We start from the raw sequence: 26,623 nt of genomic DNA, 5'->3' as shown, positions 1-26,623 counted from the left end.
GGAGTGGGACATAAGTGCACCTAGAAGGGGTTGGAGAGACAGGGAGGCAGAGGAGACCAATATCTAATAAAACCCTCTGATTGTCATGGTCAATATGTCCGCCACCCCCGGGGGCATGTCACTGCAGAGGTGGAGGATCTTCTCGGCCAGCAAGATCGCAGGAAGAAGCACTGCAATGTACTCCATGAGCTGGTATCAGCATTTTCACTGATAAATCTCAAGAATTTTATCAGGATGCGCAACTGCGTCAAGCAGCAGGCTAAACCTGCAAAATCTGGGTGAAGAAGGATGCAGTGGAACCTGCTTCATAAATTTTTCATAGACTGACTCTGCTGATGCCTACCAATAAAAAAACATTGAGGTTTGCTACTTTCATGGTGCTATGATATGAGATGAGATAGCACATGGTCAAGAGGGGAACCAGCCCTATAATCTCTGTGAAGGCCCAGCGCATCCCAGCAGGATCAGACTGGGCTGTCTGTAGATCCGTCTGGATCAGTCACAGAGAGCAGGGATCATGGTGTCAGATGGTCAGGCAGTGACACAGACAGCTCCAAGGACAGGGCAAGGACCCACTTACAGGGTGTAACATATAAAGACCAAATACACATACTCCATAGCAAGTTTGATACATGGAAATACAACCACTCAAAGGAGCAACTAATCCAAAAAACTAATCCATGAATGCACGAAGAAAGATGTAGCTTTCTGGAAACCGTTTTGATGACTGCTGCTGTTATGAGAATGGATAAAAATATCACTGAAACAGTAGTGAGGTAATTAGGGCTCATTTCAGCGCTCAGCGTACATCCTTGCAGAGGACACTTTTCATATGACTGCAAACACAGTGTTGCCATGGTAACTGCAGGCGGTTCACGCCATATGTTCCACTGTGGTGAAAAAAAACAGAGTATCTGGATGCACACAGTCCCAGCCAACACACACACCCTCAACTGAGGCTTAACTAACCAACAAGGGTCCAATAAAGTCTATTATATGATATGGAAGACAAATAAAGGCACATTATGGGTTTATTATTCGAACAGCTGCCTAGAAAACAATCCTGACTGCAACACTATTCTGCTCGCAAACCCTGAAATTGTTTAAAGACAAAGGGAAAAAAATATTGTTCACTTTCCTTTCCTCAGACGCTTCTATTCCTACCAGCATGGTTAATACTAATCATCTGAATGATGATGCTCCATGTCAGTGCTTTGGCAATAATACAAATGACATTTAAAATGCATGAAATCAGGTGAATAAACATATTTGATTCTTGAATGTCTTTTGTTTTCCTGTATTCGTATTTTCAGAAGCTCTTAGGCTTACCTACTAGCAGAAAAAAAAACAGAGAAACAGGAGACGCAACGTGTGGGTGAGCAATCGGGGTATGGGGGCGAATTGAAACAAAGAGAGCAGCAGTTAATAGCAGCCTCTCACAGGCTGAGATGACTGCCTGGAGACAGAAACTCTGCAGTGGGAGGTAGAGAGAGACGCTGCATTTCAGACAGCCAGACATGTCTCTGCTCTCGGCCAAATCCGTCTCACCATATCTAAACAGCCTTCTCAGTGCTGGAGGGAGAGCCGCCTGCAGCCCCGGGGGAGAGGGGGAAATTGGGCTACACCTGCACATAAACCCAACACCACCTGTCATTCTCTAATATACAAAAACCTTCCAAAAAACATGCAGCAAGGTGAAAAAATGAGTGAAGAGGGGAAAGAAATGTATACTGGATACCTTGTAATTGTCTCTTCTGCCAAGACATTTCATCATAGCATAGCAAATGGACATGGGCAATCATTTATAGTCTGTTCTCGCAGAAAATGCCACATTATTAAACTTCTTGTCACCTAGGAAAGAGGGACAGGGAGACACAGCCGCAGATCAGATGGAGGCTGCTGGGAAGGGTGCTGAATAAAGAAGTGGGGGGATGAATGGAGGCAGGGGGCTGGCTGCCGGTTTGCTGGCAGCTGTGTGATTAGCGGGACATCGGATTAGCTGCTGCAGACTCCCACCATCTTCTGTTGGCTGTCAAACGCCTCTAAAAGGCTGTCTGTCTACACGCCGACTGTGTTCAAGGCCATCTCTCTCTTTCCATCCCATTCCTCATTTCCTTTAAGTCCCTCACCCTCATCCCACCTACTTCTATCTCTCCAATGCATCTTCCCTTTGTTTCCTTAAGCCTCTCTCCTCATTCCCCCCTTCCTTCCTTCTCTCCTCTCCTGCTTTTGACCATTCGTTATCAGGAGGATTTGTGTGTCACTGCCTTCCTGAAAATCCATTTTTGTCTGCTTCTAGCATTCTGGGCTGGTGCTGAGGGCAAACACTAAAATCTCTGCTGCATGCTTGCCAGACAAAAAAAGGAAAGCAAAGCAGCTACTGTCTAGTATGAGAATCAGCAATTGTCTTCCGTCAGCATATGTGACAGGTCAATATACTAAAAAGCAGTGCACATGCTCCACATTAGCAGATGTCAGTGACAATTCAATAATGAGTGTATATATATATCAGTTAAATTGGATTTTTTTCAGAAAATCTATCATAGCAGACAAATAGACTTTAAAGACATAACATTAGAAAGTAAACATTGTACAGCAATTGACTGTTGACTGTTAATGAGGGTAAATGTCTGATTTGTGCTGGATTCTGAAAAGTCAGAAGAGGGTAAAATTATGTAATAATATGATGAGTTATTTTATGTGTCTGTGGTACAAGGTAGAATTGAGAGCCTCCGATGAGACCAACAGAGGGAGCTATTGTGCTTTTTTGCCACTGATGAATGAATGTCTGGATATACAGTATATCACATGGGCATTACACATATGAAACCACAACCAATCTTAATTTTACGAGATATAAAATCATCTGGTTAAGTTCACACATGAGAGAGAGAGAGAGAGAGAGAGAGAGAGAGAGAGAGAGAGAGAGAGAGAGAGAGAGAGAGAGAGAGAGAGAGAGAGAGAGAGAGAGAGAGAGAGAGAGAGAGAGAGAGAGAGAGAGAGAGACTTTGATCAAAGTGCTTCCCTGCAGCCTCTTCAGTTTCTAGACAGATGTGATTTAGCAGGCAGAGAGCAGCCAGTGTTTAAGTAGGAGCTTTGTGACGGGACAAGAACACAAAGCAGCTCTGTCTTCTGCAGCTGATTCTTCCACCTCAGGAAATGAAAACTTATGGAGAATCACTCTCTGTACCTTCTGCTGCTCAGAGAAAAAGAAGCATGAAGAAATGTGTTTTTCTCAAAGAGCGGATGTCTTGCAGTTTCTCTCTCATCTCCATCCAGACTGAGAACAAAACTCTATCAGCAAAAAAAACGTGCATCCTTTTGGAGTGTGGTGTCCCTTTTTCCAAGAAATCCACTCACTCAGATCCATTTTCAAAACAAAGAAGCCATTGAGACGAAAGAGTGTCAGACTAAGATAATCTCCATTCAGTAATACCTCATCTAGCCTAATCTCAGACCTTGGATGCAAGCAGATGGTACCTTAAAAACAACAGGCTAGGGTGATGCCTGCAAGCATCAGAAAGGAGGGGGTGGGGGACAATACCCCACTATTTTGATGATGAAATCAGAAGGTTAATTCATATGACAGAAAAAAAGACAGGAAAGAGAGACAGCCCCCCCCTCCCTCCAATACAACCTCACTGGCCTTACATTATGGATGATGTCATTCTTCCATTATAAAACTCAGACTCACAGAGAGTAATAATTCCCTTGAGCATAGCACATTGTTTGGTCGATTCCACCTAATTGCCTATGTATTACAGTACATGTGTATTAGAGTACATGTGTAAATGAGCAGTTCCAGAGGATACAATAGTACTCCACTAACACCTGCAAATGTAGTTAGTTGTATGAATAGATGCTATAATGAGGAAAAATTATGCCTTTTATAGCAACTACATTTCACAAATGTATTTGTTCATGTTTTTTAACTGTGTGACTGCACTTAAGCCTTGACTCATTATATTTTTAGCAATTGAAATGGACAATAAAGTGCAATCTTACAGTAACACTTACATTAACACTCCTGAGCCCTACAGTGCGCTTCCAGGTGTGCTTGAATTATACAAGTGCTCTTGACAGTGTTACACAACTAAACACTATAAAAGCCATATTAGTAATGGTTGGAATGGTGGGCACAGTGCTTTGTTCTTCTGCACCTGTAAGATAAACTGGCTACCAACCTAGCAATGCTAAGAGCCTGTAGTTGCTGTTGATGTATTTATATGATTATTCCAATCCACTCTAAGGCAGGGATAGGCAACCATGTGCCATGGAGGGCCCAGAGTCTGCAGGTTTTTATTTAATCAAAGACAACACCAGGTGATTTTACTGATCAGCACAAAATCTGCAGACTCTTCAGCCCTCCATGCCACATGGTTGCCTATCCCTGCTCTACAGCCTGAAAGTTATTAGACCTATGAGATGATTATGTTATGCTATACTTCAAAAATACTCACACCTCTCACAAAGATCAAACACACACATACACACACACACACACTCCATCTGCCTCCACCCGTGATTCCCCAGGTCCTTGTTCCCCTGTGCGGTAGAGTGTCTGAGATATAAATAAAACACAGCAAAGTGGAGCACTCTCCCTCTCTCTCTCTCTCTCTCTCTCCCCTCTCTCTCTCTCCTCTCTCTCTCTCTCTCGCTCTCTCTCTCTCTCTCCCTCCCTCTCCAATTCTCTCTCATCCACTCTTATTCCGGAGTTATCTTCTTCCACCAACCACAAAGTGTGTTCTATTTCAGCGTCACCAGCTCCTGCTCCCAGCGCGGCAGCAGTGGCCTCCTTCACACAGCAAAACATCACCCCACCAGCCTCCCAGTGGCACCTGCCTATTGCCTAATTCTGCTTCCCACAGCCTCCTGAAGCACTATTATGTTTGATCCGTACATACTGTACTCAAGGCACACTGATGCACGTCTACATGTGCCTGCACACGTGCTCCAATCCCCTCATCCTTATTTACATCACAAAAGAAAAAAACAACAGTGACGAAATTCTCCATTTATCTCAGTACCAACTCACATTGGAGGATTACACAGTTTGGAAAAGCTTTATGGCAGCATGCATGGAAAACCACTTCAGAACCATACACAAATAAAAATCAATATGACAAAAACAGTGGCAGAATCAGTAGGAGCTACTCTCCAAGCCTTCAAATCATCTCCAAGGGGTAATTTCTCTAATAGGAGATTACCATTTTCATGCTTTTTCCTGCTTTTTTTTTTTGCTCGCCTGATCACATCCCTGAACGCTTTCAGACAGACTGGTGAGCAGGCAGGCAGGTAAAGTAGGACTCACATGTGTTCTTGAGAGGGACAGGGCGCCTGTCCGTGCTCCATAGACTCGTTGGCTCCCATCCTCAGCTAGCTCTGCCCTCTCCCCCCTCTCCCCCTTCCCCCGGCCAGGTCCTGCTCCCCGTCCCACCCTCCACATCCACCTGCACCCCCCAAAAACTCCTTCTCCTTCTCCCACGGTCCTTCCAGCGAGGCGGACCGTGTCGGCGGAGGCGAGCACCGGCCTGAGCTCCGCGGTGTGAGTTACCGTGCTGCACTGCAGTGGATGAGAGAGTCCTGCTTGCATCAGGAGCAAAGCAGTGGATGATTCACAGCTCCCCACTTTACGCACAGCATCCCTGATCCTCTCCTCCTCTACGGTTACGACCGTGAATATCCCTGTTTCTCATCTGACGGTCGCAGGTAAAATGATGCAACAGCAAACGCCAGGAGGATAGATCTCGAAATTGAAAGGAGGAAATAATCCAAAAAACAAATGGAATGAAATCCCGTTCTCTTTCTCTCCTGCATGTGTGTGTGTGTGTGTGTGTGTGTGTGTGAGGCGCCTTCTCTCTGTGTTTGGTTGCTGATATCGCTGAGCTGTGTTGCTGCTCTCCGTGCCTCCTCCCCCCTCTCTCCTCCACTCTCTCCCCTGACACCAGCCTCCTGCGCCTTTAAAAAGACAAGCAGCTTTTTTCTAGTCCGCTACCGCGACTATGCAGGGGGAGCCAAACAATAGCAGACCCCAAAGCACACTGATTAACAGGGTCTTTCTCCACCACTCCGTCCGTCTCCTTCCTTCCCCCCGCCCCTCCAACAGTCACTATACCTCTCGACTCTCTCTTTCTCCAGCCAGGATTCCCTCTCTCTCAGCCCAGTGGGTCGCAATAGTGAACGTGTCATTTTGTGCCTCCTTTTCACACAATGGAAGCTTCCAGCAGGCAGCGTGGCCAACCAGAGTGTTGCATGAGGTAAACAATAGACCCTGAGAAACTATGTGTGTGCATGTGTATTATTCAGCTCCTGACCTATTATATTCTCGTTCTCTCAAGCCCCTCCACCAGCTACTCTATAGCAGCACACATAAACAAAATAGGCTTACTCTCTTTCATACAGACAAAAAAAAGTACAAAATCAAATTAAAAACATCTTTTATTATACCTTTCAATTCCTTCAGCATCCAACTAGAAAGACCAACTAGGAAGACAAACAAGACACACTGACAACCCACTGGCAGACTTAGAAAGTTTTATGAATGCGTATAAAAGTAAGAAACCGGTAAATGGTAAATGGTGAGATTAAATGTCTCTTGTTCATTTTAGTTCATGGTAACTTTATTCCATAGGCGTCATCCTAGAGACAAGGACAAATGCATCCTGGCATATGAGCATCTCTCTCCCAGCCATTTCAAAATTAATGCTGCCTCTATGTTGACTCCCAGGGGAGCAGGCTGGATTGGTGATCTAATTTACTGGCACTCACACCAAACCTTGGAATGCATCAAAGACAGGAAGAGCATTAATCACTGACTGTCTGCCAATCTCTGTATTTTAGACATCTGTATGTTAGAGACACAGAGAGCAGGTCCTGTAGGGTTGAAACAAGAGCTGGAACAGGTTCTGCAAATTCCCATTGATTGTCTAAGAGCAGTGGGAAACTAGACTGGGAAAGGCGTCTGAAATATGAGAAGAATAAATCTATTGTACACTCATGGGAAAGTGAGGGAATGAGGACTCACTACAATAGCAAGCTTGGCCTGCAGCGCTTCTGATCACACAGACTTGCTGTAGGCGGGTTTCAGGTGTCGTGCCTCAGCCTACGTGGACTAAAAGACAGATTTAAACGGGTGATCTCCAATTCCATCACATAACATGGAACACAAGGGCAGAGAGAGGCAGGTTGGCCACATGCCCAACCTAACACCCCATTGTAAAAAAGGGAGAGCTTACATGTAAACGTGAAGTCCATTAACATGAGTTCACATAGAATATTGACGTGATTCTAGTCTCTGATGGGTCTGCCAGTCAATGTTTCATAGCCCTAGGGGACAAGTACAAATACCGCCCACTCCCCCACTCACAACAGAGACCCCCACTGGAGCAAATATATTGATTGCTACTGCCAACCAGACCCTCATAGCAGTTGGGTCACAAATACATCCATGTGCCCAGGAAAGCAAAGCATGTATGTGTGAAGTATAAGTTCATATTCTGCCCTATTTCCAAATGAAAAGGAATAGAAATGCTTCCTACTGAAGGAGCAACATAAACACCCTCTGCAAAGGCTCTGGCCTGGCACTTCAGCTTCATCCTCAGACTGAGAAAATGAAGAAATGAAAAATTCAACAAAGTCAGGCACTGGAAGATATGGCCATGGCAGGTTTTTCTGAAAGATTCATAACCTTGCTCTAGGGGAAACTGGGTCGCTACGGTCCACATACTTGAAGAGGGCTCGAATGAAATAGCCTACGCTTTTAACTAGACTGTATTGACACGGAAGAATTTATGGTTTCAGGGATGCAGGTTGAAGCTAATTGGAAAGGTTCATATCTTGAGACAAACCTTACTCGGTTTGAGAACAAGATATTAGAAAAGGGTGACAATCTGCCCTCTATGTGCCTGTGAAATGGGTTTATAGTTAGGTAAGAACAGTGTGACTTTAAGGAGGGAGTCGTTTGTCCTATTGAACACTATCACGCTTTGTTTTGTTGTTGTTATCCATTGATTTATATAGCTATCCTAGGATTACTACAATTGCTATTTGCTTACAGGGGGCTGTTGGCAACTTCTCACAAAAAAAAAAACATGAAAACCTTTGGATGTCTTGGCTAGTGATCAATAAGATAAGTGTCTAAAAATCCTGAACCCACGCTGAAATCTTGTTTCTATCTCTGTGAGTCCAAACTTCGTTCAAACGCTAAAATACGCAGAAATATACACATGCAACTGTGTACTATCACGCAGAATAAAGCCGCTCTGCACTTGACAAGAGGTTGAAAGATGTATTTGTGGGGAATCCAGGGTTTAGGTATCTATGACATGATGCTGGGTGGTGATGTGCCCCTCCGATCCTCCTTGGTCCACAAACCCAACAGCTGTCTGATCAGGCAGGGAAAGAGCCCAGGGCTTTGCTTTTCATATGCTATGAAAAAGCTTCAGTTCTCCCATAAACTATCACTCCTGGGATTGATGTCCTGAGGCTGTGTCTGCAAAACATCCACTCTGAGGGTTGTAGACTTTATCCTCCTGCACTTATATTATCTTACAACATTGCTTTTGGCAGCATACTCTAGCCAACTGTGTATACATGTTGAACTACTTTGTTTTGTGCAAGACTATAAAGACACAGATAATAGTTTTCTGTTTGACTGACTTCAAAAAGTATTTTGAGGTTCGGAGGCATGTCTCCTCTTTGGCTGAACAAAGTAAATGATAAGAGCGAGAGCAGTGGAATCACCAAGGCACTACAATGGGAAACTTGAAAGAGAAAGATCCAGCAAAGCGGTAGCTTGGATACCCACCAACTCGTTTCCTAAATCACTGACAGGTGTTGTGGTCAGAAAAGGTAAAGGGGCCGAGCACATTTCTCTACAAATACAGGCAAGCAATGATGGTTAGCTGTTAAAAACAGTGACCTGTAAAATCCAACCTGTGCTCATAAAGGTTTTAATGTTAACATAATCAGTGCTTTATTTCTGTCATTCTCTACGATCTCAAAAAGGGGAAAGAGAAGAGACCGTGACTCGGATACACATGAACTATAATATCAGTAGTGGTTGGGATGTGCTGTATAGTAATGAGGTTTTCAGAGGAATCGAGAAAAACAAGAGGATCAAATTAAATGCTGTCAAGGGGTGACTCCCTGACAAAAAAAATCCTATTTTATATTAAAGGGGAAGACTGTCCTTGCTTTTCAGATTCCATGTGATTTATTGCTCATACAACTCTTAGTGCAACTCAATCCTTCAGATAAAGAAGCATACAGTAAGTAGGGAAGACCCAGGTTCAAGCCCTTGTCTCTGTGCCACTGTTATTACGACTAAAGACTGTCATTTTTGTCATTTGCATTCATAGATAAAGAGAGAAGAAGCTGCGTACTTTCAGGCGATATATATGACATTCATACTCCAAGTAACACAGAAAGTAAAACTAAGTTAAATGAGAGTCACTATATAAGTGCACATACAGTACATTAGCTGTTCAAAAATCAATTTTCACAGACATATTTGGTTCTTGATCTGAAGATTTCTACTAAAGCCAACACCTGTAGACCCCCTGCAGCCTGCCCTCTGTGTCTGCAGACACAAACAGGTTAATGCGTGACACCCAATCAGAGTCAGAGTCCTCACACCTAGTCACCGTGTTGATCCTCCACTCTGTAGCCAATAGCTGAGCTCTCTGTTGCTACTGCTCTCTAACTGTCCTCTCTGAACAGCCGTTGCTGCTATTTACACACCATCATAAATAATATAGCAACACCATCCTGCTCTTCTCAAAATCCTTGTCTTCACTATAGGAAATATAGGAGGTGGCCATTAAGAAAGCCAAATGGTCTCAGTCATCAAAGTTGATGTCAGCCCTAGACAGACATGTATCATTTTACCCAGAAAATGAAAATTGATCTATAGTGAGATACAGGAGTGTTGGTGTACCTCCCTGTGTTGTGTTTGTCTATGTACCAGCTGACTGCAGCATTCAGACAGTAGAGTGCAGACACAGGCTGGCAGTCCAACATGAACGCTGGACTCTGATAAGGGAACACTCCCCCTCTGCTGGTTGGAAATAGCACTGCATTGTCAAACTAAAACAAAGTGGCTGAGTCATTCTCTCCTATAAAACAAATCTATGAAATGAATCACACAGCCGAGAAGGACCGCAGCAGAATGTTTAGCATGATCAGTGGGGAGAATAGCTAGCGCTGATATCAAAATAATGAGCAGCATTTAAACGCAATCAGCATCAGTGTTAAGTTATGAATGAACATCATTGTGTTCTGGGGTGGAACAATGGCCTTCTGCCAGGAATAGGGTGCTACAGAAGCAGCTTTAATGGCAAGAAATCTGCCATGCTGTGTCAAGTGGTTAAAATGGGGCAGATTGGGCTGGATAAGTGGCCTACTTAATGCTGTAATGAAGAAACAATCCACAGATAAACATTTGGCCCTAATGCGTGTGCTATCCAGCATCAGCAAGGCACATTTATTCAGTATATATTTCAATTTCCAAAACCACTGAGTTCATACATCAGTAAATCAAATCCTTATTTCCTGTGTGTGCATGCGGGGCAGAGCAATGCTGGACTATAATTTTCTGAACGGGGGAATAAGGCCGGTGCTGACATAGCAGAGACGAATACCTAGTTGCTCTGGACTTCACTCAGCAAATGGCATTAATACCTGATGCATCTCTATATCTGTGGTCAGCACTGTCTAACGGAAAATAATTGAGTTTACTGTAAACAGCCGCACACTGCTACAGCTCTGTAGAGGATTAATAAATTATGCAGTGATAGAGTGCTTGAGTTAAAATGAGGCTGCAGCCTGGATGACTACACTTCCTGTAGTTCCACATGGAAGACCACGGGCTGAATTTAAGGCTGTGTGATTTAACCCGGACCAAGGTTTACAGAATAAGACCATGGCTATACTTTCCATCAAGCAGGATAAAGGGACTACTGTCAGCACCAGCCAAGTCTATGGTCTTAGAATAATTGGAGCAGAGGAACGGAAGGAAAGACAGAAACGCAACCAACAAGGCTTAGAACGTACATTCATGTAATTTGTTATCCAATGAAATAAGAAACAAAGAAATTGAAAAAGTTAAAATCAATAATCGAAGGACCACAAGGACTGTAATCTTCCTATTTCAGGCCTCAAGCCATAACCATTTTAGAAACATTTATGATATTTTACAGAGAAAACACAATGATTCCTTCCCCTCTAACTGCTAGGACAGTGACAGCCATAATCCAGTGTAATATAGATTCATAGGATAGGAACGTACCTTGCAGGGGGGTGGCAGGGTGCAGAGGCAGGGTGGGGGTCCCCCTCCTGGTGACCAGAAGGTGGAGGTGGGCAGGCAGGGGCTGGTGGAGGAGGAGGGTGGGGGGATGCAGGTGGGGTTAAACAAGCTTCGGGAGTTTGCCTCTCTGGGGGCGTGGGAGGAGGAGTGGGGAACTCTGCTGCGTCCTGGAGGTGAGGAGGGAGGGCAGGCGGGGAGCGGTGTCCGGAGGGAGGAGGTGGGGAGGCGGGGGCGGGGGCAGGGTCACCTCTCTCTGCCTGCTCAGTAAGGGAGCGCCTGCAGAGGAGGGAACACGAAACATCAACAGACAGACCGGAGCAAGACGGCCAAGTACGGCGATTTGGAAAGCCCTCTGAGGACACATTCCATTTTTCCTCCATACAAATGAACTGTGAAGGAAACTTACCTCAAAGCAGAATAAGCTAGAACGCTCTTCTTTACGCCTTCACCTAAAGTCAGCAGTGACAAGACCCTCAGCTTCAGAGAGTCCCTTTAAACACTCGTTCCAACCATCATTTAAATTACACACAGTTGAAAACACAACTCCGCCAGTGGCTGCTACACTCATTAGGCCCTTTGCATGACGCTCCATGCTTTCCTCTGTGTTCTCTCTGTGGCGTAGCAGCCTGAGTCTGAGGGTGCTGGGAGTCTGGCTCTGTCATCACTGGCCACCTGGTGGAGTGGATTTGGCCCCGGTCCAGGTCCGTCTTATCAGGAGTAGTAGCCTCTCTAATCTGACAGGCAATGCGATGGCCGCCCATGCAGCTGTTCCCCACTTGGGGCCTGCCTCCTGTTCAGCTCTAAAAATACACCAGTGCTCTTCACTGTAGGCCAGAGCCTCACAACGCTGTCCTCAACTACAAGTACACATAATGGAGAAGCATCAACTCAACCTTCCCCTGACCTACACTTTCCGCAACAGCTCATTTCAGACTGAAAATGGAGCTCTGTTATTCCTTTCCTCCGTCTCTCTCCGTGCTGCAGTCAGGACTTAATAACATTTAATGAGGGCGTATGCTTTTCTTTAGGGCGTAGTGAGTTACACTTTACATCTAATAGGGTTCTGGTTCCTCTCATTCCACTGTGCTCACAGGATGAAATACAGAGAAATCTGTAGAAACTTCTAATAGATGCATGTATGAATGGTTATATTCAGAGGATCCAACACCTCCATATATATATTTGTGATGTAGTCCCATTCCTCTCACAACAAATCCTCATTCAGTGACCCAGCCCCTTTGCAGAGCCGTCCAACGCCATACATATGTCAGCAACTGTGACCAACTTGGCACATGCAGTCTGGAAATAGAAACCAAGTCACAACATAGTCTGGGCGATCTGTGGTAAGACTCAGCATTTCCTCTAAAAATAAAAATAAAAAAAAGGTCATGGAGCAGATAGAAAGATGAATCAAGGGAATAGAGAAAAGAGAATGGCAGAGAATAAGGCTAAGACACTGAATACTGGATAGGTGCAGAGCATCCAGTGGGCCTGTGTCTTTTTGAGGAGAAAATGTCAGCTAGTTCACTGGGGTTCACAGCTGGGGCCTTACCACCGTGACAAGATGAATACACCAAGAGTGAGCGGGGCTGTGCAGTGTCATGGACATGAGACACACGTTTCTGAACTTGATTTATCCGGGGAAAGCTGATTGAGCCTGTATGCCTTTTTCAGCACCGCACTCCCCCAGATTCACACAATTACACACATGCCCCATACAACCACAGTCTCCTGCTGTTGGCCACTGAGCAGCTGGGGGTGCACTGCCTTACTCAAGGACACCTCGGAGGTAGTTCTTAAGAAGAGAAGTTTTCTCAACCATTTTTTCAATCCAGATCTTCCCAGCCAGGCCAGAGATTCAAACAGGTGATTATCTCAGCACAAGCCAGGTTACAAACTGGATTCTCTAACCTCTACTTTCTTGAATGGATATTAAGTAAATGAAATAGATATTGTGTATATGCAAGCCATACACACATATGCATGCACACATACTCACACACACACACACACACACACACACACACTAATCTACTGGAAGCAGCTGGAAGCAGAAGACAGCAAGCCCAGGCAGGGTGTTTAATGATAAACAGAGAGCAGTAAATAAAACCAGCTGAAGGCAATGGGAAAAGAGTTTTTTGAAAGCTAAAAGAATGGGAGGACCATTTCTGTCCAGCAGCCAGCTCATACTGTCTTCACACACACACACACACACACACACACATACACACACACACACATCCATGCATACACACACAAACACAAAAAAGACATCATAATCAATGCACTAATTCACTTCTGTCAGCTTTGAGATTGAAACATTATTTAAAGTCAGTCTAGTGTGGTTATATAAATGACAGGCGTGAGATTATCCACTTCATTCACGCAAGTAAAGGCATATGAAACTACAATTGCCATGGCAACCAGTCTATTTGCAGTACAATGTGGGCTATATCACATCCCACTTCCCTCTTACTCTAAAAACGTGGATGAGAAATATCCCACATACCAAGTTACAGTAAACAGCCTCATTCCCATTCCCACAAGCCCACATAGTGCTTCAGAAGTGATGATGGGTTCACAAAAGAAATAACCATTTATCAAAACTAGCCGTGTACCTTTATAAAAATATATACATTTTATGACATAGGTGAATGAGCAATACAGTGCTCCTTTGTGCTCCTCCCCTTTGTATTTCCTACTAGGCAACGATTAATCGATTAATCGATTAGTTGTCAACTATTAAATTAATCGCCAACTATTTTGATAATCGATTAATTGGTTTGAGTAATCTTTTAATAAAATAAGTCAAAATTCTCTGATTCCAGCTTCTTAAATGTGAATATTTTCTGGTTTCTTTACCCCTCTATGACATTAAACTGAATATCTTTGGGTTGTGGACAAAACAAGACATTTGAGGACGTCATCTTGGGCTTTGGGAAACACTGATCGACATTTTTCACCATTTTCGGACATTTTATAGACCAAACAACTAATCGATTAATCGAGAAAATAATCGACAGATTAATCGACAATGAAAATAATCGTTAGTTGCAGCCCTATCCTAAATGTTAAAGTCTGCCAATCAAAAATCTTTACTATAAGAAAACAACATAGTTTGAGACTGATGTCAACAGGACCAGAAAAACCTACAGACACCAGGTAATCAGTATTTGTACTACAATTGATGAGCTTCCTCACCAACAGAGTCAGACAGTCTGTACATCAGGTGTCAGAAAGTACAGAGAAGCAGGGGCGGGTGGCAGAACATGCTCTAACCTGCACCGCTTTTCACAACACACCATGCTGCATTTCATAACTTCGCTCCTTCCTTTCCTCCTTCCCTCCCTTCGTCTTTGTATTTGTCCCTCCCTCCGCCCATCTGGTGAGGTCAGCAGAGGCAGAACGTAATTAGCACTAGTTACCTACGGGCCATCTGCTGCAGGCACCCGGTAGGACTTAAACGCAGACACACACACACACACACACACAGACAGAAAAAAAAAAACGATGGCGGCAACTTCTCATCAACTCACCCAGCATTCAGCCATGGAGGAATCCATCAGACAACAAAGTGATGGAAATGCCTTCTCTTTAGCTCCTGCTGCACTCCAAATACCAGAGCCACTAAACTGTACCTCCCCTCTTTCTCTCTCTCTCTGTGACTCTGACTCTCTCATACACACTCACACAGCAGCACATGCTCAAGTGTTTCTCTGAACCCTGGCTTTTGTTCCACTCTGTCTGGCCTGCGCGAATGACTTCAGTGGGGCTGAGTGCCTGCCCAAATTCCTCCGGCTCCGGGCTTCACGGCTTCACTTCACAGAGCCACACAGACTGAGCAGGACTGACAGCTAGGACAGCCTCTGGGGGCGGGGTAAAAACACACACATGTACACCCACAGACACACTCACACACACCCTTGACCATGCCACCACATATCTCTCACTCTCTCTATCTCTTTCTTACACATGTAAGCGTGCGTAACCCTATCTACCGATGGAACCTATAGTAGAAATGTCTGTCTCACCCCTCCTCTCTCTCTAACTCTGCCAACTCTCTTGTCTCCAGCAGGACTGATGGGACAAGTGTTGTGACTGACAGGCAGCAAGTGCTACTCTGGCATGTGGGATGGCTCCTGGGCATGCAGCAGACAGCAGGAGAGAGTGAAGAGAGAGTGAGAGAGAGTGACAAAAAGATAGATGACAAAAGGGTATGAGAAAAGCTAAAAAAAAACTAAAAAAAAACCCTACATTAACTGAAGTACATAACACATTTGTCACACTTTGTCACACACAATTGTATTGTACTTGTGGTATGGCAAAGCCGTGGTACTGTAGTATAATGAACACTCTAGCGTTGACATAAAAAGTTGTACAAAAAGAGAATAACATACATGGAAAGTTAGTCTAGCCAGAGCTGTTAAAAGTGTTTAAATAAATAGTGGATGCCCATATGGAAACACAGAGAGGTCGAGCTGAACGCCACACAGGTTTACTGTGTGTATTTAACTTAGTCAGGAGTTTTAACAACATAAAGGGTTCACTGCAATGACATCAACCAGTAAAAATCTGGAGGCTCCTAAGGCCGAGGCTCCTTCTCATTCGCCCAATCAGACACTCTCAAACCATCGTAGACAGCAACAACCCACCAGACCCCCTCGAGGTGTCTGAAAGACAAACAAAGCCACCAAGGGGACTCTCAGAGCGTATGGAAATCCATTTTAAAAGTGTGACAGGCAGGCTAGTGTGTTCTGCTGAGCTGTAAAGCATATGTACCTCTGAGAATCCTCCATTACTCAAGTAAGTTAACACCAATATATTTCCTATGTTATGTCTATGTAATGTAAAAATTCAACAAAAGACAAAAAACAATATGCTATCAGCCCTAAAAAGTCAACATATACAAATCATTCTGATGTCTTTTATCTCTATTGGAAAACCAGTCAACCAAAAAATTAGCAATCTTCTAACAACCCTGTGGTTCTTGTGGTGGCTCGCTATAATCCTTAGATTTTAGTCGATTACCAGGACACACTTTTTTTAATCCAGTCTCTAACTAAACTGACTGAAAAGAGGACAGCCCCTTGGCATCGGCCTTATAGAGAAACATTATTCGTGTAATGTTTCTCTGGAGAACCCTGGAGAACACAAGTGTTCACATTGTTAAAGTAGGCTTTAATGACAGAGGAGCTGTAGAGAGCAAGTCATAATATAGGCCAAATGACGCTGACAATGATAAATCATCTGTGATGAGAAGTTGGTCTTGTTTGCTGTTGCCATTGTTTCAACACTGTTTAACATGAAGGGTGGTCATGGAAACACAATTAAATCATAATCTGACTGTATCTGACTCTAATCTAATCTAATCTAATCTGACTCTTTATTTGCCTCATATTCACTTTATAATGTTAAATAAATCCATATTATACTGTAGATCCTCCAATAGCTGTTAAGACTAACTTAAGCTCACTGTGCCAACACTGTAGGTTTACAGTACAGAGACACTCACCCACTGTCTTGTGGCTCCTCAACAGGATCCTGGACTGTATCCTTCACTGGAGTTTCCCCAGCTGGCTCCTTTAATGGCTCTTCTGGAGGGCTTTCTATGGGTTTTTCCACTTGTTCCTCTGGCAGCTCACTGATTGGCTTCTTCACTGGTTCTGGGTGCTCTACTGTCTTCTTTGTTGGTTCTGTGAGCTCTACTTCTTTCTTTGTTGGTTCTGGGAGCTCTACCTTCTTGGTTGGTTCTGGGAGCTCTACTGGCTTCTTTGTTGGTTCTGGGAACTCTACTACTGTCTTTGTTGGTTCTGTGAGCTCAACTGGCTTCTTTGTTGGTTCTGGGATATCCACTATCTCTTTTGTTGGTTCTGGGATGTCCACTATCTTTTTTGTTGGTTCTGGGATGTCCACTATCTCTTTTGTTGGTTCTGGGAGCTCTACTGTCTTCTTTGGTGGTTCTGGGAACTCTGACTTCTTCACAGGTTCTACAGGTGGGATCTCTGTTGTGTTCTCTGCTGCTTGCTCCGGTGGTGGGTTCTCCTCCTGGCTCAGAGGAGCAGCTATCTCCTCAGTCGGAGTAAGAAACTCTAGTTGAGGAGACTCCAGAGATGGGAGGGGCCTGGGAAAACAATACAAGAGAGAGGGGGTTGGGGCATTAGTTGTTTAGTTTACAGAACATACACAAGGCATGAGTGACAAATGACAAATGTGTGTGTGTTTGCACACGTTCAGGAGTGTGTGTCTACATGAGTGTGTGTGTGTGTGTGTGTGCGGAAGTGTGTAAGTGCGTGAGCATGTGTGTGTGTGTGTTGTGTTGTTGTTGTTGTTGTTGTTTCCATTGCATTGTGAACAGCTGTGTGTTCCGAGTGAGAAAAGGCTCATTCTTTCCCTGAAGAGCAGAGCTGATGTCACAGCTGATGTCATCCTTTGGATAGAATAGGCAGCATTAACTTCCATTAGAATTCAACAGGCAGAGCCATCTGACCCGAGCTCCAGTCACTACAAAGTCCAGCTCTGTGTTTACTTCCTCATTCATATTCATTGTCACACTGCTCTCTATAATATCACTCATAACAACGCCTGAACATGGTGTTACTTGAATGCTAAATAGAAAAACCGCAAAAATCTATGAATACCAAATGATTAAATAGGCTGAACATCAAAGATGTTCATCTCATGGAAACATTTATATGATAAGTGATTATATTCATCAGGCTAATTAATTATTTATCTGTCTTGGCTCTATTTGTTGGGGCTGATGACACTTTCATTGTTGAAACGTCAATGGTACAAGCACCATTGTACTAGCAAATAGAAGAGCAGAAGCAGACTAGGCATGTGCCTTATGTCCCTTGATGCACTTGAACACATGATATGTGACAGCATGCTAGCAAATAATCTTTGTGTAACACATTAGGGGGGAGACCCATGATGACCTACATTGACCTTTTCACAATCCAGGCACATACAGAGACATGGCATTAATTCACCATCAACATGCTCTTCTCCCCATGAAGCCTTATGTGTGTTTGTAGAATATTACTACTACTGCTGGCATCGTGCTTCCCCTAATCTCCCATCTTTAAATACATTTCCCTTATGAAATGAAAAATGATATCCACATTTCAAACACACGCACTCTTATGTTTACCTTGAAGATGTAAATGTATCAGAGGTCTCCACTGTGCTCTGTTGTTCAGACTGAGAGAGGTAAGCAGCTTCTCGTAGAGCTTTTATCCAGTCTACCTCTGGCTCTTGTGCCGTTTGCCCAGGAGCGGGGCTCTTTGACACACTGACAGCCCCTGCACTCTCACACACTTGGGCTTTTTCAGCTGATTTCCCTGAATCAGCTGGGGGGTTGTACTGGGGAGCAGCAACAAGGGGGGTCTCCACAATATCCTCTGAGGGCTTTGACACAACAACTGAAGGACTTGCAATGACATTGTGATCTGTGTTGGATTCTGGGACAGTCCCTTTAATCACAGAGTTCGCCGACTGGGAAGGAGCTGCAAGAGGGGTCACCACAATACCTTCTGGGGACTTCTGGGACAAAACAGCTGATTGATTTGTGATAACATCATGAGTTGTAACTTCATCTATTATATCACTGACATTTGCTGTTGACTCCTTGCTGACAGTTTGACAAACAGAGGTCTCGGTGCTCCTGTGTGACACCCCACTTCCATGGAGGTCTGAAGCTTTAATTGATCCTGAGCCCCTGCCTTCAGCACTCCCAGCTGGATTTATGAGCCCCTGTTTTTCCTCTGCCTCATTGTTTATCGCATTCATCTCATTCTGACCCCTCCCCTGGCTGCTTTCTCTCTTTTCATCCAAAGCTGCTTTATCTTCCTTTCTGACTTCCTCTGCATCAGGGCCTTTTATGGCTGTTGGTACTACTGAGCTGCTTTGTGTGGCTGCGGTTTTATTAGAGCTGTGTAGCTCAAGAGGCTCACACACTGCGTCCTGAATTTCACACTCCTCAATTTCACAACTGTTGCTTTTCACCACCATGGCAGAACTGAACTCCTTTTCCACAGTTTCTGGCCCCACAGAGTCAGCCACAGCGCTGGATATTTTGCTATGAACGTCTTTGGCCTGGTTTGCCTTAGGTTTATCCTCTGTATGAATGTCATGCCTATCTGTGCTGACCTGTGATGAAACAGCAAATCCCGAAGGTGAAGTCTCATGTTCGTGTGATGCGGAATCAACAGGAGCAGCAGTGTTCTCTGCGGCCTCAGGTTTTCCATGTTGGTCTTGACAGGCGGCTGACAGAACGCTTTTATGCTGACCCTTTTCACCCACATCACTCACTAACTCAGCGTTTGGCAGAAAAACTGAATCTGACTTAGCTACTTCTAAACCAGTGCTTTGATTCTCATCCACCCCCTGTCTTATCGCTGTGACTATTGCTGTGTCGGCTAAAGCATCTCTCTCAGCAGCCTTTCCAGTCTCATTTGAATCACTGGCAAGGTGAGTAGGCACATAAACTCCGTTAACCCCTGGACCAGTCCTTGCTCCCTCTCCTTCGCCTTTCTCTAGACCCGTCGCTCGTTCATTGCCGCTGCCGTCATCACCTGCCAACTCATCCCTGCTCCCTGAGTGACACAAACTCCCAATAGAGTCATCCTCTCCCTCTGCTACGCCTGTTATCCCTGGAAACACTGCTGGGGTCTGCCTGATCTGACTGTAAGTCTTTTCTCCCGCCTCGCTCCGCTCCAAACAACCACCTGACAATTCCTCTGTGGCATGGCTGGATCCCAGCTGCTGCTGCTGCCGTTGCTCTTGTTGCTGAGCAAAACAATTTGGAGCCGGTGTGGGCTGTGATTGGTTAGGAGCCGCACTCCAATCTGGTGCCGTGTCCCTGTCAGAGCGTTGCTCCACTGTGGCCGTCAGAGTTTGGTGCAGACTCTGGTCTGAAACGGGCTGAGGTTCACTACCAGACTCTACCTCAGCACATAGCGTGTCCTCAGATAACCCTGCAGGTCTGAGGCTGTCGGGAGACAAGGAAAAAGTCCCCATCTCCCTTTTTGATGCAATGCAACTTTTCCTTTCTCCTTCCTCCTTTATATCCACTATTGATGATTCAGTCTTTTGTACTTTCTGTTTATGCCATGGTTGTAGGTTTCCAATTTCCTCTTCAGCCTCCTTATCTGGCCCATTACTCTGTTGCGGTTGTTTGTCTGTTTTTCCTGTCTGCTTGCTTTCCTCTGTTTCTTCTTGTTTACGCATTGTTTGTTGTTCTTCTTGTTTCTTTTCCTCTTCAGACAGCTTGAAATTATGATCTCCCATTTCATGTTTTTGTTTCATGTTGTCTTGTTTGTCCTGTGTCATTTTATCATAAGCCTCAGTGGGAGGCAGGTCAGAGCTGAGCGCTGGGCTGACATTTATGAGGTTATCCTTAATGGATGATTCATAACTAACAGGTTTATTGCTGATGGGCTCCAACCTAGACTCCGGTTCAATGTTAGAAATTACGTTATCAGATCCACCCATTGTCAGTGATGTAGCAAGAGGCTGAGTTGGGGGAAGTTGATTTTCTTCTTGAGGAGATGTGATTTTGAAGTCAGATGGAATATCTAGACTAATAATCACAGATTTCACAGGTTCAACGATAGGCGGAGGGTCTTTTCTATCCTCCAGTGTCTTATCTGTTTCATTCAATTTAACGGTGACATCACCATGCTCCAGATCCTGTGTTGAAGACATTTGTGTCATTTCCCCCCTCTCGTCACCATCCCCCTCTCTAGAGAATGTGATGCTGCCACTGTCAGCACTGCGGCTATCTGTCTGTTCGGGAAGAGAGATGTCACAGTCACTAATGAACTCCAAGTGACTCAACATTGGGCCGGGAGGCCTCAGCACCACGGCGGGTTTATTGACACGTTGCTCACTAACAGAAATGCACTGGTCAGAGGTTGTCACTTCTGAAATCCCTGATTCATCCTTTGCCACATCAGCAGAGTCTGTCATGCACTTCGACCCCTCTGTAGCTTGCGTGGGATCTGTGATAACGAGCCCATGAGGAGTTAATTGATCTAATTGGATGGAAGGCTGATCCATGGGGTCATTCGGCTTTGTTTCAAGAGAAGCTGTGCTGGTCAATGTCACGGTTTCAGGATTTGAACTAGAGTTAAGGTCAGTAGGCAACTCAGTGGAGACATCACTAAAGGGCTTGCAGGTAACATCATCAACCGACAGCATGGCAGATGAGGAGAGAGACTGTTGGTTACCATCTTTTTCCTCGACAATGACAGGCTCCACAACCGCATCACTTATCAGATGTGACTCCTGAGGCCTGTTAGTCTTGAGTAAGCCTTCAGAATCTCCTTGTGTCTTTTCTGTCTCTATCCCATCTGACAAACACGTTTTTGCATCACCCTCTTCTCTTCCCACCTCAGCTTTTAGATTATCGTCCTCAGAGGGAGCTCTTCTTTCACATTCAGCTGTGTGTAAAAGGTCAACGCATTCTTTATAATCAGTCTGTGTCTTCTCTGTAGTACATGGAAGTGGTTGCTTAGCAATAGTTTTCATGCAGGCCTCAGTCACTGATTGTACATTCACAATGTTTGCCTCTGCGTTGTCTTCATTACCTGATAGACCCCTCTCTTGGGTCTCCTTGGTATCTTCTACCCCCATGTCTCCCCTGTCCAACTGGACATCTTTCTGTGGCTTTGGGACGTCAGCTGAGCTCTGTATTGTTGGTTCATCCTTGGTAGGAGCTTCCTCCAGCTGGGTTTCTGGCTTCTTCAAGTTGAGGAACTCCTGGAAGATATAGCTGGCCTCCACAACGGGATGGTGCAAACTCTCATGTACAGTCAGTGGAGGCAAAGAGGCACAGTCCATAGCCGGCACTGAGGTGTTCCTGAGACCCACAGAGGAATTGTCCTCTTTTTTCACAGTGTCATCAAAGTGAACTCTCTTGTTGCTTCCAATGTTGTCGCATACAGACACACCTACCTCAGACATATTAGGGCTAACACTATTGCTCTGGGTCTGGGCTTGCCCTAAGAACTCAGTTTCACTCTCGGCTTCTGTAGTGCTACTTTCAGTTTGGACCTGTTGATTGTTGCTCACCACCTCCACTGGGCTCTGCTGTGAAGTCGTCAAAGGCTGAGGTGAGATTAGAGACAGCAAGACTCCGCTGTGGTGTCTCTCTGTCTCTGTGACGGAGGTTTCTTCACAAGTGGGTCCTGGAGATAGTGTTTCCAGTAAAATCACACTTTGTTTGAGATCAGCCCTTGCCTCTCCCTCTGTATTGCTGGAGCTTTGTTCAGACTGAGTGGGGAGAGGTGAAATTGCTGCTGCGTGCTGCTCCTGGCAGGGGTGAGCGAGACGGTCCTGTTCAGTGCAGATGCTCTCAGTGATGGTAGCAATCGGCTCACTCCGGCTCTGTGACTTCAGTTGTGACTCGGCAGCATCAGGGGGCGGACACGTCTCAGTCTCGGCTGATGACACCCCACTAGCAGAGCCTTCTGGCTGGCTGAATGAACTGTGCTCTTTAGCCAGCCCTCCTCTCTCTCCCACCTCCTCTCCTCCTCCTCCTCCTCCTCCTCCTCCCTCGCCTGCTCTCTTCAATCCCACAGCACTGTGTTCCTGGCAGTGAGGTCCAGTGAGTAGCCCAAAGGGAGAAGTATTGATATAGGCTTCTATCCGGAGCGGCTCCTTTTCTCTCTCTCCCTCCCGGTCTGGAGAGAGTGTCTCTGTGTTTGTGGTGCTAATGGTTGTCTCTCTCTGTCCCTTCATTTCAGTCTCAACCGAGTTGTGTGGCATTTTGCTGCTGCAGCTCTTCTCAGATGCAGCCTGTCTCTCCTTGGCTGAGAATGCCAGTGAGCATTTTTCCTGTGAACAGATTAATGAGAGCTGAGGGAGGCTGTCCAGGAGTCCCTCTCTCTCCCCTCCCGCAGAGCTCAGGCACTTTGCTATTCCTCCCGAATCTTTGTCTCCTATTGCTTTCTCGCTCTCTGCGACTGCTACAGTAGCTACTCTCACCACTGAATCACGCCTCTCGTTTTCTCCCTCTCCCGTGCGTTCTATCAATACTGGCATCGTGGGTGTTGTCAATGGCAACGCAGCCGCCACTGCTAAAGCCTCTTCAAGGGCACTCTCCACGCTGCTCTCTCCTACACAAGTTCGGCTCTGGGAGAGTGGGCGCTCCAGTGGGTGTATCTCTGCTTCTAAGGTAACTATAGCCTCCTGTGTTTCTGCATCTGATCTCTTATCAGCAGCAGTACCTGAGGCAGTGCTGAGATGGACTGGATTGATAACTGTGGTTTGGACATATGTCACGGGTGTATCTTGGTCGTTGATGACTCCTCTGGTTACATGTTGCTTCCGGTGCGGAGTTTCATCTGAGCCGTGATTCATGCCGCAGGCGGCATCTGCATGGTTGTGGTTATCTGACTGCTGGGGCCCCTGGGAAAGAGCCTGGCTGGACACAGGTGAACAGGCCAAGCCGGTAAGATGATCCTGTCCACTATGAGGGGCTGGTAGCGGGGAGCTGGAGCTGGACTCTCCCCTGGGACTCAGCTGTTCCTTGTAATCCAAACCATTATCGGGCTGTTCCCTAGATATCGCTGTCTGGGTGTCTGCCTGTGACTCTGACCCTGCCTTTGCCTCTGAATCTGCGTTAGCTTCAGTGTGTATGCCTATAACTGACACAGCCTCTGTAGCATTTTGAGCTTGTATGACTGTCTTTTCTTTCTTTCCCATCTCTGCACTCTTCTCTATCTTTTTCTTTTTCCGCTGTCTCTTTTTTTCTTTTTTCTTTGCCTCTTTGTCATGTCCGGCCTGTTTGTCACTTTGTGAATTAATTCCTGTGTCCTGATCCTGTGCAGTCTGCTTGTATGCTTGTGTTTGTGTTTCTGACTCTGTCTCTGACATCCCATGTTTGTCTCTTAGACGAAGAGTACTGCCCTCTGATGTTTCATTAACTGAATCATCTTTCTTTCCAAGTCCCTCGAGACAAATCTTAATATTGGACTCTGGCTGTTCCTTTAAATGAACATCACTTTCTGCCATCTCTGTTATGGCTTCCTCAGTGCTTTTTTCCTTAGTCACCATATTACAATCTGCAGCGCCATTTTCCTCAACAACTGCATTAGAGTCAACCTGTTCCTCTCTCTGCTCAGTCAACACAGGATCTTTTGGGGTTTCCTTAAATGAATCTATATTTGTCACTGCCCCTGATTGTGTGTGGGAGTGTGTTTGCTTCTGCTCATATATCTCGTTTTCTTTTAGAGGCTTAATCTCTGGACATTTATCCTGGCTCTGTCTTGGTTTTTCTTTACTCTCCCTCTCTGTTACCCCAGCACCACTCTCAGTGCCCAGTATGTAATTCCTGAAACTAAACACAACTGTATCCTTCTGACTGTTTGCTGCCTCACTGTTTCCATGTGTACTCTTGTTTCCATGGCCCCCGTCGTTATGTCCTGGCTGCACTACGATTGGAGGCAGCGGCGATGACTCATTGGACTTATTAACCATCACTTCTCCAGTTTTCTTCTCCGCCTCAGGCGTGGTGTTGTGGGGCTCAGCAGGATCCAGTATGCCCAGTGAAGCCATTTGCTCTTCACATTCCTGGAAGGCCTCTTGGAGCTCCTGGTCGAGGAGCACGGATGGGGGAAGGGTCAGGGGCGGGACACCCGGTGAAGGCGTGGCAGCGGTCTGAGGTGAAGAGTGGACATCTGTGAGAACTGGGTCCCTGTCATGAGGCCTGCGACCAGGGTAGGGTGACAGATTTAGAGTGTGGACTGGCAGGCAGACAGCTGTTCATTCCACGATGCCACAGAGCACGCAGATCCAACTCCATGCTCAGACACTGCACTCCGCAATATGCACACTGCAATCTGTACACAGCACACAACTGCACTCGGATGCCTATTCTAAGATACACATTCCTTCAATTCAAGAAATAAGACCTGCTGTTTCCAAGCACAAATGGTAGGTAATTAATGTTCAGGTCTGTTCACACACACCAAAACATACGGTTTATTTAGGCATAACACTTAGTAGTTTTATTTAGACATAACACTAAGGAGCAATTTCAGCAAATTCTTTTCATTTATTGCACACTTCTAGCAACCAGCCTTCAAACAACATTGCCTATTTTGAAGCGATTGCTTGATTTTCTAAGCGTACTCTAAGGGTTAATTATACACAGGGTAGTTTCAGCCAAGTAATGTGATTGGTTAAAGATGTGTTGCAGTGCTGATAATGCCTGTAAAGCACAGCTGTGCTTTATTGGTTGCCATGCTAACTCTTGTGGTAACCAAGGAGCTAGTTAGTGTTTTTTCTTACTCTCTCCTGTTTTTATTGTTATTTATGTATACTGCAAAGGAGAAACAGACGGAGTACACCTACAATGGTAAGCACTGTATCAAATCCATAATAGCCTTGAGGATGTTCTTTATTGTGATTATGTGTATTTCAGCAATGCCATCTATTCCATCATCATGATCACAGTAAAAAAACACTTTCAGGTATTATTGCTATAGAACTACATTGAACTGTAAGAGATAGCAATCCTTAATCAAACTGTAGCTGCATTAACCAATGTCATTGCAAAACATATCTACAGCCTTATTACAAGGAAAAATAGTCACTAATCATTTATGTGACCACACAAGCTCATTGTGCAACACTTGCACAACAAACAAAACAATTATTTCCTCATAAATCAGACATTGAAGATGGCATTGCAACACACACCCTAAGAGAGTAAGAGGAAATAATATAATAAGTGTCATCAACAGTTAGAGTAGCTTTGTGCCTGTCACTTATAACTGCTGAGTCACTGCAAGACTATTGGTTTATATGGTGTGTCCCAATGAGTCTATATCCACCATTATTACTAAAACCAAATAAGATAACCTGCACTCCTCATACATTTTATCATCTTGTATCTTGAAATAATCTGCCCTGCACAGGAGAAAGTCCATATGTATTCATGTAATACATGCGGCCATTAGCTCAAAATCATCATCCATGTTCAACCACAAGGAAACAGTGGGAAAAAAAATCACTAAGCTGCACTGTGATTGGTTAATAACAGCCTCACATGGTAGCCCCAGGCTGGCTCTGTCATTTCCTTGACAACACAACCTCTGCCCTGACAACAAGCCACCCACTCACCTCACAGCCTGGCCACACTGGCCCAACCCTGTACCTAGTTCAGCTGGCACTCCCTATTACAGGGCTGAGCAGCAAAACAGACTAAACTAAAGGCATGCATCTGGCAAGGGGTTGTACTATGTAACAAGCTGTTGCCTGCCATAGAGGCCTGAGGCGGGATGGAGCAGGCACTCCCTGCAGTTTGGC

The 26,623-nt window shown here is 45.1% G+C and overlaps 2 protein-coding genes across 4 annotated transcripts in view; both read right to left on the bottom strand.

Moving 5' to 3' along the window:
- Nucleotides 1-26,623, bottom strand: part of LOC139647226 (transforming acidic coiled-coil-containing protein 2-like) — a 46,316-nt gene that overhangs the window by 17,234 nt on the left and 2,459 nt on the right. For all 3 annotated transcript variants that reach the window (XM_071523090.1, XM_071523091.1, XM_071523092.1), the window contains exons 3-4: nt 16,818-17,426; nt 11,288-11,581 (exon numbers count right to left, since the gene is read on the bottom strand). In XM_071523090.1, the coding sequence (XP_071379191.1) occupies nt 11,288-11,581; nt 16,818-17,426 (903 nt within the window). The remainder of the gene's footprint in view (nt 1-11,287; nt 11,582-16,817; nt 17,427-26,623) is intronic.
- Nucleotides 18,550-25,115, bottom strand: LOC139647225 (uncharacterized). The gene is made up of 7 exons (XM_071523088.1): nt 25,111-25,115; nt 24,611-25,019; nt 23,594-23,719; nt 22,320-22,900; nt 21,898-22,280; nt 20,040-20,283; nt 18,550-18,670 (listed from the first exon to the last, which is right to left on the bottom strand). Exons 1-7 carry the CDS (start codon nt 25,113-25,115, stop codon nt 18,550-18,552), a joined length of 1,869 nt encoding a protein of 622 aa, XP_071379189.1.

This window comes from Centroberyx affinis, unplaced genomic scaffold, assembly GCF_046629955.1.
Source record: "Centroberyx affinis isolate AG114_WGS23_722 - 3 ecotype Tasmania unplaced genomic scaffold, CSIRO-AGI_Caff_v1 ptg001063l_1, whole genome shotgun sequence".
Classification (NCBI taxonomy): domain Eukaryota; kingdom Metazoa; phylum Chordata; class Actinopteri; order Beryciformes; family Berycidae; genus Centroberyx; species Centroberyx affinis.
This window is presented reverse-complemented; position numbering and strand designations above follow the sequence as displayed.